The sequence below is a fragment of the Fundulus heteroclitus genome, unplaced genomic scaffold (genome assembly GCF_011125445.2).
Source record: "Fundulus heteroclitus isolate FHET01 unplaced genomic scaffold, MU-UCD_Fhet_4.1 scaffold_210, whole genome shotgun sequence".
NCBI lineage: Eukaryota > Metazoa > Chordata > Actinopteri > Cyprinodontiformes > Fundulidae > Fundulus > Fundulus heteroclitus.
Window position 1 is genome coordinate 1 of NW_023396622.1, and position 12,085 is coordinate 12,085.

Sequence of the window (12,085 nt, forward strand, 5' to 3'; positions counted from 1 at the left end):
CCCCCCCCCCCCCCTCATGGCGTTCTGTAAAAATTCCCTTTTTCTTGTATTTCTTATCATTCAGCTTTATCACTGACCTCTCCGCCCTGCTCAGGAACAGGGTTCAAACAATGAACTCGAACAAAGCTTTGATGTGAAGACAGTGCTTTTCAGTAGCTGTTTGTCACAGATTTATTTAAAATGTTAATGTCACAAACCAGCCGTGTGATGGGGGTTAGAGGACACACCTCCAGAGGTGTTTCCCTCTTCCAGCCATTTCCAGGTCGGTTGAAAAACCTGTTTTTTTGTTTTTTTTAATGGGCAAAATTGAGTAGGTGGAAATGAGATTAATGTGAAAAAGTTTGGGACATGTGAAACTTTTGAAAGCTACTTTACAATTCATTGTGATTGTAGTTCTATCTCTAGTGTTTGTAAGTTGTTAAAGATGATGTTTAAAAAAACTTTTTGCTTTTCATATACAGTACACTTGTTGTCTTTTAATGTTGTCTTAGGTGGCAAGTTTTACAGTGTCCTGCCCCACCTCAGTTGGAAAACTGGTGCTGATAGAGCTTGACAAACAGCCGCTTGTGGTGTTTCCAGAGGATTCTTGGTTCCCTGCCAAAGTCGAAGTCAAATCACCCGAGGGAGTTACTTACAACTTCCCTATCTACCGCTGGATCACTGACAGCAAGGTGCACCACTTCAGAGAGGGAACAGGTTTGTGGAACAGTCTGAAATTGTATTAAATGCTTGTTTCTTTTAACTATAGGCAGACAGGAGCAGATTAACACCTAAAACTCAAAGAAAGTTTTTTTTTTTAATTTCCAGCACTGAAAGGGTTTGAAGACAATCATCATCTTGGCAGGTACAGCCGGGAGAAGGAGATCAAGCAGCGTCAGAAGGGACTATGGTGAGAAAATACAGAGGTTAACAGCACCAAACATCCGTCCTCCCTGTGTAAGTGCACATACCTACGGGTATGGCACTCATTTCTGTTAGTTTTGTTGAATAAGAATTATTGCTAATTAAAATTCAAAACAGAATTTACCAGACGCCCCCACCCCCAACCCTGTGGAAGAAATTCTAAACAATAACTGGCATGAGACAAAACAAAGACAGTCTATCCTACACAATCATCATCCCGCACAGTAGCTACGCCTCCCAAAACAAATGATTATTTTTGAAACCATGGTATTTAAAATTTTAACTGAATTACTTGACACAGACGAACATTTAGTCACATACAAACAATGACATTCAGACAAACAAACACACACAGGTAGGCCTGTTTTTTCTTACTACTTTACACAGATCTGTGGTCTTTCTCTTTTTTTTTTAACGTCTAGACTCCAAGCCAATGCCAAAATATATATTTTTCAATATGTTAAGTGCCTAGCTTACTTGAAAAGGGAGGGTGTGTGATGTTTACTGACCCCGACGTCTTACACGCGGTCTTATGCTTCAGTTCCGTAAGGATACATCTTTTTATCTCTCAGACACTTGGACTATTATTCCTTTTTCAAGTCATACGTCGATATTAGCAGTCTAGAATACATTTATTCATGACGGAAGTGTAACTAGTTGATCCCAAAGTAAAACTTACCCCACACAACGCTGTGCCTCTTTTAGATCCGGTTGTTTCATTTCTTTCTTCAATTTTTCCTTTTTTTTATTTTATTTTTATTCATTAGTAGCAGTACTGCAATATTAAATTAACCCCTCCGTGGGAAACCTGCATGTTTAATCCAATTATTTACGCATGTCATACTTTCGGACCCATACTTTCAGCATGAAATCAAACTTTCCCCCTGGGGAGAGATTGGCCCTGAAAACGGCCTTTAACTCATTAACGGATTTCTCTGCTTCCAGACCCATTTTTTCTATTTTGTTTATTTTAATGGACCTCCGCGAGGTCAACCGACCAAATGAAAGGCTTCACACTTATTGGTGTTCGGGTATAATGAGAGAAAATTCTCCTTTTCAAATCTACCTACGTCTAGATACAAATCAGATGCTTAAAGCACATCTGCCGCTTTCATCTAGCACTGAATACTGCACAGCCCCATGTGCCCCCAACAAGAGGTCTTGTGTTTCCAGGTGAAAATCATCAGCCCCCTCCTCCCAGCAGGAGTGCTCGTATTTCAGCTGAAAATGTTTATTTAATTTTAATTTAATTTAACCATAAAACTTCAGTCACTGTTCTGTATTTGCAAATCCTATTTTATTTGCTTTAAGGACTGAATATAATTCATTATTTAATACAGGCTTTTGTTTATTACTCCCTGGTAGGTTACAGATTTGCAGATTTTTTTCTCTTATTTTTAAATTTCTTGCACTATTTATGAAATGGGTTTTAAATTTTAAAGCTTGCAAGCATTTTGAAGAAATTGCATTTAAAAGTGCATGAAACAAAACAAAGACAGTCTATCCTAGACAATCATCATCCCACACAGTAGCTACGCAGCATTTGGCCCTGCAATCAGCAGGCCCGTGCTCACATGTCTGAGTGGCGTGAGGCCATAGTGACTTCAGAAAAATATTCCCATAACACCCACTCACCAAAAAAAACAAAAACATCTGCTTCTAGGTGTCAGCCTGCTGAAACGTTTTCGAATATACTGCATAGTATGTGCACCTAATACATGGTTCAGTACTCTTTAAGCACGAATTTCTACATTATAATGCCTCATGGCACAACATCAATCAAGATTCTAGACCTTTACTCTAAAGACCTAGACCTTTAATTTAAAAAGGAGACTTAATATTTGTCCTTAGCCCAGGTAAGGTTAAGTTTTTCCTTCCGCTCAATTTTCCAATAATATTTTGAGACACAGCCCTCTGTGAACACCCTGCTGCTTTCGCTGTGACCTTTTGTTGCTTATCACAACTTGTGACCTGTTGATTCTACTAGGCTTCCATTAACTATGAGACATAATCATGAAAATGAACTGAAATAAATGCTTGCAATATATCACTCTGTGCTAAACAATCTATATCATTAGATTAACTTCTTAAATCTTAAATTTGATGAAATTCTAACTTACTAACTCACTTAGAAGCAAGTGAATAGGACGATGTCTTGTTAACTATAACAGGATTTATAGCTGAAAGATAAAATGTAATTTTCCATGTGTGCTACACTAAAATAAAACTCAATATATATATTTCTCAGCTGGGATGTGTATGCAGAGGGAATTCCTCACTGCATAAAAGCAGATGACCTAGCTTCTCTTCCTGCTGAGGTCAGATTCTCCTTTGCCAAGCAGACAGAGTTTCTATTCAACTCACAGACAGGGTAAAATGTGAATATTTGGATACATTTCTGCCTTCAATCTGATGTTTTTATGTATATGAACAATTTAACACATTTCATTTCTGATTTTTCTTCATTAGACTTGCAGAGCTGCAGTTGAAGGGGCTGGCTGATAATAAAATGGGATGGACGAATCTTGATGACATCAGCAGAGTGTTTTGTTGCAAACAGACTGAAATATCCGGTATGCCTAAAGTGAATCCTACTGAGTCATAAAGCTTGTTCAGAGGGTGTGTGGGTTTGCTCTTTGTGGGTAGTAGAAAAAAATGTAATTTGCAAAAAAAATAGTATAAAGCACTGCAGAGAGACAACGTTGTTTGGTGGTTTGGTTGATTGGGTAGTAAAGTTCTTCCTAGTTGCTTCCTTGTTTCAACAATGTAACAGCCTATTGGGCTGCAACATCTTGGCCTTTTCTTATATTGAACTTTTTATTGACCCTTTTTTTCTATTATCGATATACATCTATCGATTGATATATATTGTTATTGAATTATCGTCTAGCCCTAGTTGGAGTACCCTGAGAGAATCCACACAGGCACGGGGTGAACATGCTAAGTCCATGCAAAAAGACCCCAGGCTAGGTTTGGAACCCGGGACCTTTTTGCTGCAAGGGAACGGTGCTTACAACTGCTTCACTGTGCAGCCCACATACTTCTGTTATATCCATCCATCTATCCATTATCTAACACATCTATCACTTGTGGGGACGTAAGGGGTGCTGGTGCCTATCTCAAACTGTCAGTGGGCGAAAGGCGGGGGACACTCTGGACAGGTCACCAGTGTATCGCAGGGCAACACAGAGACAAAAAGGACAAACAATCATTCTCGCACACAGTCACGCTTAAAGAGAATTTAGAGAGGCCAATTAACCTAACAGTCATGCTTTTTGGACTGTGGGAGGAAGCCAGAGTACCCAGAGAGAGCCGATGCATGCTCAGGGAGACCATAAAAACTCCATGCAGAAAGGGCAACAGCGCTGCCCACTATCCCACTATTCCACTGTGCAGCCCTATCATCATCATCATCATCATCATCATCATCATCATCATCATCATCATTATTTAAATTGAAGTCTTACATGTTTAACTTTTTATACTTTAAATTGATAACCGCAATAAAAAAAATTCAAAAGAATCCGTATGATTAATGCTGAAGAGAGGGGTTTCGATTTAGAAATATTTAAAGTACATGTTTTTCTTTTTTCTTTTTTACAGACTATGTCCAAGAGCACTGGAAGGAAGATGCCTTTTTTGGCTACCAGTTTCTGAATGGGCTCAATCCCATGCTTATTCGTCGCTGTGACGTCCTGCCCGACAACTTTCCTGTGACTGACGCCATGGTTTTCCCTGACTCTCGCTGCTGCTTGGTGGAAGAAATGAAGGTGACTGTACAAAAATACAGTTTATGGATATTTCTAGGTAACTTTGGAGCAGTTGCGTTTGTATGCAAAATTGGCTTTGACATTTGTGAATCTTTCTTAAAATTTTAAACAGAAAGGCAACATATTCCTTTGTGACTACAAGCAAATAGACGGTGTGAAAACAAACATCATCAATGGCAAGAAGCAGTACCTGATGGCTCCACTCGTCTTGCTCCATAAAACTCCTGATGATAAACTCATGCCTATTGCTATTCAGGTGGGATTAGCACTCAAATACAAATAATGACTTCAATTAAATGTTTCTTCTATGTACCAGAACATTACAGTTTAGCAGAAATAGGAAGAACAGGAAGTACATAGCTGGATGTGATCTAAAAATATTTAGAAAGAATTACAGAAAGAAACAAGGCACTTAGATACAAGAGAACCAATATTACGGTTACATTTTTCCAAAGACCAATCATGATCCCTATCATGGAAATCAACGCTAACACTATGACCATCCAAGATAAAAGTAATGATTCTAAAGTCTCCAGCTTGAATGGAAGTTCATAAGACAAAAACTTACATGATGATTTGTCCAATGAAGGGGAAGTCAAGAGAAATGTCTGATTGCACCAGCTACGAGACTTAAGAAAGGCAAAGCAACTTTATTTAGAAACTTTTCAGTATTAAGACAATTCAAAGACGTACCGGGTATAGGTCTGCTAATCTAATGCAGCACAGTAGTGAAGGACCACTTGTGATAAAACATGACAACATTCAGGTGTGCACCACCACCCGTTTTTTTCCAAATAACTGTGTAATTACAATACTTTGAGACATGCAGTGATTGTGTTAAACCTAGCAGCAGTGAATAGAAACATCTAAAAGCCTTACTTTTCAATAAAATAATCAGTTAGTGTGTTGCTCATCAGTGTTTAACTGCACTGCAGAAATACAAATATTCGAATGTTATTGTAACAGTGGCAGTTGCATCCCTATAATCCTACGACTATAGTCGGTCCACATTCAGTCACAGCAACCTCTCATTTGGCCCTAAAAAATCACTTCAAGCTAATGCTGCATGTGGGGTGTTGGAAGGGAAATAAAAAAAACAAACAAACAACAGCATAAAGTATTTCATTAATTTGTCACAGGCACATAAAAAACTTGAAGGCAAAGAATAAAATGAATAAAAACTTAGAAGTCAGATTAAAGGTTTATCACTTCAACCACTAGTCTGCTTTGTTCTTTCTTTCAGTAGTCAAAATATATATCTTCAAACACGCTCCCACTGCTGTTCTCTTACATTTCAGTTCAGACCTCAGGGTGGATTCTTTAAAGTCCTTGTTGAGAATTAGTTTCTAAACAAAAAATAAGTCTGTCATCAGAAAGAAAAACAAAATAAATAAATTACAGAATGTTTTTTTTGATTCATGTGGAATCATATAAATGCCTTTTAGACAGGGTGACCAAACAAACAGGTCTGCTCTTGGCAAAAGTGGCCTGCATGTATTATATCTAACCGTGTTACAACCCTGTTGCAGCTGAAGCAGAAACCAGCAGAAGACAACCCAATCTTTCTGCCGTCAGATTCTGAGTACGACTGGCTGCTGGCCAAGATTTTTGTGAGAAGTGCAGATTTCAGCGAGCATCAGCTCAATGTTCACCTGCTTCGCACTCACCTGCTGGCTGAGGCGTTTGCAGTGTCACTGTTGCGCAACATGCCCATGGTGCATCCTCTCTACAAGGTAACTGAAGCTGCAACGTTACACCGTGTTTAGCTGTGCATATTTCGACATATGCTCAGGATGATACAAGTTGTGGGAAAGTTTGTTGTTACTTTATTACTTATTCTTATCCAGAAGTTTTGGTTTTGTATTATTATAATCCAGGGAAGGAGCATGGTATAACACGTGCAAGCTAATCCTAATGTTGCCTAACATCTACTCACATCTTTTTCTCTTTTCTCAGCTTCTCATACCTCACACCCGCTACACTCTGCAGATCAACTTCTTAGCTCGGAAAAGACTCATATCTGAGGAGGGTGTTTTCACCAAAGTAGGAAAATGCACTCCAAGGGACATCATTATTTCTTCTTTTTTTTTACAACAATGTTTGTTTTTAACTTTGCTTTTACTTTCTCCAGTTTACATCTTCTGGTGGAGAGGGTATGAGCACAATTCTAAGGAGATCCCTGTTCTCAGTGACGTACAGCTCTCTCTGTATGCCTGAAGACATTGCTGAGCGTGGACTCGAGGACATGCCAAACTTCTACTACAGAGACGATGGACTCAGATTGTGGGACATTATCAACAGGTATAATGGGTTCCCTCCATTTTGCATCTTACTTTATGCTACTTCCTCTGATAACAACAACTCATCAGACAGTTTATTATGCACAGGTTCAACAATGCTATTTATTAGGATTAGGTATGTATGTTTCTAAGAAGACAAAATGGGTATTTTTATTCATCTCTCATCTGCCCTCTTTCTCCTAGTACTTTGTCCGATTGCTGTTTATTCTTACAGCTTGTAAGCAGTCATGTCTGTACAGAACTATATGGCCTAATATACTGTGAACCAGCATATGTACACCTAGTGTAACAGCATTTGAGAAATGTCTTAATTTAAATAAAACGTTGTTCATAATTCAGGAAAGGGTTTGGTGGATTTATTTTTGTGCCTTGTTATGTTGAAATTATGTCTATGCTGTAAATCAGGCTCACTTGTCCTGTTACTCATCTTAAAAATAATTGTATATTATCTACTGTCCTTTTGTTCATATAATACCTCATCTAAGAAATATCAGAAATATAAATTACTAAAAAAGAAAATGTTTTTTGTAAATGGAATATTACTTTAAAAAAAAACCTTCATAAAATGATTAACACGTTATTTACCATTGTGTGTCTGTCTGAAAATGTAGTTCATAACAATTTCTGTGTGAAAATGTAGTTTCAAAAATGTTTCTGTGTCTGACAGGTTTGTACGTGGTGTCCTAAGCTACTACTACAAGAATGATCTTGAAGTTCAGCAAGACTCTGAACTGCAAAATTGGATTTTGGACATTTTTGAACATGGATTCCTTTCCCATCCTTGCCCAGGTATGCTGTAACACAAATAATAGGGCCTTTTGGGCATATTACAGATTTCTGTATTAGAAGAATGTGGGCTGCACAGTAAAACAGTTGGAAGCGTTCCCTTGCAGCAAGAAGGTCCTGGGTTCCAAACCTAGCGTGGGGTCTTTTTGCATGGAGTAAGCATGTTTACCCGTGCCTGTGCGGGTTCTCACAGGGTACTCCAACCAGGGCTGGATGGTAATTCAGTTTTCATTCGTTTTGCATTCTAGCCTATAAGGAAGGTTAATACTACAGTCATTACATCCTCCTAACCAATCACAAACGCAGACCCAGGAAGTGACCAAGCTCTGCCCAAAGAGTTCAGAGAGCATGGGTTATTTTTCTTTTTTTAAAACGTGCAGATGGTAAAAAGTTGGTTGAATAAAGGGTTGAGTTTGAATTAAGTATTTGTGTGTTCTGTATCTAAAAATAGGTTGCCAAGCAACAGCATAAAATGGTCAGGACTGCACTTAAAATATATGTTTTGAATTTGCTGATAATTACCAATAATGATCAATTTGATTGCTATTTTATTGATATGCTTGTATTCTATATCATCCATCCTCAACTCCAACTTCTTCTCAGTTTCTTGACTATGTTAATTAAGCTCTCTAAATTGCCCTCGGATATAAGTATGTGTGTGTATGTGTGTGATTGTCAGTCTGCCCACCCTCAGTGATCTAGAGAGGACAAGCTGTGGATGTAATGAAAGCATCAAATATTAAATGTTCAAACGTTAACTTTATTATTTATAATTCTCAGGAATCCCGCAGAAACTTGCTACAGTGGATGAGCTCATCAAGTTTGCCACCATGGTGATCTTCACTGGCTCAGCCCAGCATGCTGCGGTGAATACTGGACAGGTAAAATCTTGGGATGAAAATGCTGAGATTTTGATACACAAAGTCATTTGATATACAAAGTCATTAAGTGTTAGTTTACATTTTTTGTGAGAATGCTACTACACATTACCAATTAAGCAGGGATTGTCTTCGAATCACATATTTTTCTGTAAACCCAGTTTGTAACATGTAGATTCATGTTAATTCCGATATTAAATGCTGTGAACATTCAATTTGCATTGTATGCTGCAGAGAATTGGGGTTATGTCTGAAATCATAGTTAAATAATCTTTACCTATGCTCTTAATGTGAATCACTTAATGTAGGAGTAAACACGTACTTGTTGACCTGATGGTAGATTTGATAGAACATTCTGTCCATGTTCTTTTTAATTTGTCAATAGAACGTGTCACAAGCCAAACCGAAGGAGCAACTAGTACCATGACTGTATTTTAAATGTAAACATTCTTAAGACAGGTTACCATTTCACTTTAAGAGGGTCAACGACAGGTTGTTGAAAAAACAAAAAATAATTTTTACCATCTAAAAATTGTTAAAGCAATATAGCCTGAATCCAGCGAACAGCAAACTGTCTTACCAGCAGATGGAAACTGACATTTTCTAGTATGACTACAACTATTTTGCCTCAAAGTTAATAGAGTTGTGTTTTGGACTTACTTCAGCAAAAATACATGAATACTACATCATTCATTTGTTTACCTCAGTTTGACTACGGTGGCTGGATGCCAAACATGGCAACCTCCCTGCAACTCCCACCGCCAACCAAAAAAGGGGAAGCGACTGAAGAAACGATGCTGAAAACACTGCCAGACGTCAACACCACAGTTCAGGGCATGGCCACCTTGTGGCTGCTCAGCCAGCAGTCCAGTGATTTTGTGAGTGTGTTGACTTCAGTATGCGATACAGCCAAACTTGTGTTCAAGGTTTTTCAAGAACTCTGGAACAGGTTCATATCAATAAATGTAAATATAATTTAAAAGCTAATTTATTTTAATAGTTCAAAAAGGGAGCTCATTCATTGTTAACTTTAATTACACAAATGGGGATCTATTCAAAGCACTCCTTACTGATCATTTTGACAATTATGCCTTACTGCTGATGAAAACCCAAAAGTAGTTTTTTGAAAACTTAAATAATACATGAGACCAGTACAAACATATTTCTAATTTTAAAATGTTATGTCATGGCCACAATCACAGGGAAGACTACTGATTTGACAGCTTATCAGCACACAGTCACTAACACCTTCTCACAAGGAGGCTTAACAATGAAAGACTATTATTAAAGCTAAATTAAAAGTAAGTTGAGTGGAAGAAAAAGGTGGTAGAAAGGAGTAAATAGTATAAATATATAATTTGTGTAATTAATCCTCATAAATTATGATTTCCACTTTTGTGTATGTAATGACTCAAATAAATTAGATTTTTCCATTAGTTCCTTAGTTATTGAGTAGCAGCTGTATGCCAGTAAAATGCAGTAGTCTATATTCTACAAATATTTGCATGTCAGTTGCAGAAAAACGAAGATTGTCATTGATTTCATCAGGTACCCCTTGGACAGTACCCCGAGGACCACTTCAGTGAGGAGACTCCACGTGAGATGATAAAGAACTTTCAAAAGGAGCTTGAGGCGTTAAGTGCAGCCATCAAAGAGAGAAACAAGGATCTGAACGTTCCGTACACGTACATGGATCCAGAGGAAATAGAAAACAGTGTGGCTATTTGAACAAAAAGGAGTTTTCTCTCAGCTTTCTAATAGCAACACACAGTGATGGGCTGCAAGGTTTTCTTATGGATGTTATTCGACATTTTTATGAACATAGGGGAAAACATGTTACCTGTCATGGGCGCCGTATAGGGGGAAAAGTTAAGACAATTCCAGTTCCCAGTTTTTGTGATGATTTAGATTTTTTTGGGGCCCAAAATTTCTGGTGACACCCCTGCCTGTTTCACTCTTCTAACAGTTTAGTTTAAATGTACATTTTCCAAAGTAGATATTTGCAATATACTAATCGGGATCCATGCTGAGAAATATGGAGACATATGTGTGAGTTTAACCTGCCTGTTAGGTTTTAGGCTGTTTTCTGTACATTAGAATGGGCAATGGCCTTTTACAAAATTTTAGACCAGCAAGGCACTGGCTGAGAACACTTTACATTGTGTTTTAGACAACTCTTCTTCACAAGCAATTGCTCAGAAAATGTAATGTCTCAAACTTCTTGTTTGAAATTTAAAAGATCCTTGTAAAACATCTGTTGCAGAGTGCAAATAAGAATACTGTCTACCAGAAAATATTGTGTAAGCCAATAAACGTTGGCTTACACTTTCAAGCCTAACAAAGTGCAAATAGGTAGGAATAATTCCCCACCACAGCCATTTGATAAGTTCTTCAATAAAGAGATGTCAGAAATTATTTACATCATTATCTGTCCATGCAGAACACATAATTGGGCTCTAAGAGAAAGAGAAGACCTGAGAGATTGATATATTAAAGAATTATTTTTGTTCTTTGACAATGTATTTTGGGGAAAAAACTGGTTAGTTTTAAACTAAGAACAACATGTGTTATTTTGCTATAACTTGTTTTAACTTGTGGTGGGACCTATGACAATGTGTTATGGGAAGACTGATTCTGTATTCCTTATTTTGCTTATATTTGTTGTATTCTGAGTTTGCAATATTATTTTGCTTCACACGCTGCTGAGATGCTGGGAACGGTTTCTGTTTTGGAAACATGTTTTGGGAAACAGGGCGGCTGTGGAGGGAGAAGTGGACATTCTTTCTCCACACCTGGCCCTTTGTTTATAAGTATATAAAGGGGAGACTGGCTTCAGTCCAGCGAAGTCTACCGTGGGTCCGAGTTGGATGCCTGGCCGCATGGATTGTGCTCTTACCGGACTGACCGGCTTCCAAGTTCTGTGCCAGGGTTAGGTGGTGGAACATCATGCTGGTCTGAAAGCAATGTTGCTATTAAGTGCTTGCTACTTTGCGTGTGTGAAGAGCTTGCTGTATTGTGTTGCTGTATTCTGTGGGGGATAATAAATATAAGCACTATTATCCTAATAGAAACAGTGTTTATGTGTTTATTTGTGTGTCGCCGATCTCTTCCGAATCTGAATAAAAATTTCATAAAACCGAGATGAACTGATTCTGATTCACAGCTATGACATAAAGATACCTTTAACTACAAGAAAGGCAAAACCAGAAGGAGTGGACTGATAATGTGTTGAATACTAAATTTGATAGGTCTGAGCATGAAAAAAATTAAACTTACATTTATTCCAACAGACCCAAAGTTCAGATTCAGTGGAAGAAGTGGAACAAATGGTTTAAGAGAGAAGGCATGAAACTTCCACTAACTATATGATCTGGACTCTTTAAAGGGTGAACTAAGAAATAAATTATTACCATAGCTATATAGCATTTTAGGGAACAGTAATTTTGTA

The 12,085-nt window shown here is 37.8% G+C and overlaps 1 protein-coding gene across 1 annotated transcript; it reads left to right on the plus strand.

The window, feature by feature from the left end:
* Positions 1 to 491: 491 nt before the first annotated feature.
* On the plus strand, positions 492 to 10,748 carry LOC105925044 (polyunsaturated fatty acid lipoxygenase ALOX15B; the record flags this gene model as incomplete). The annotated part of the gene is given in 13 exon segments (XM_036129739.1): positions 492 to 696; positions 808 to 889; positions 3,152 to 3,274; positions 3,373 to 3,476; positions 4,507 to 4,673; positions 4,786 to 4,929; positions 6,203 to 6,406; positions 6,630 to 6,716; positions 6,805 to 6,974; positions 7,641 to 7,762; positions 8,540 to 8,640; positions 9,345 to 9,515; positions 10,186 to 10,748. Coding segments are annotated over 13 exon segments (1,860 nt in total), but the record flags the coding sequence as incomplete, so codon positions are not given.
* Positions 10,749 to 12,085: the final 1,337 nt, after the last annotated feature.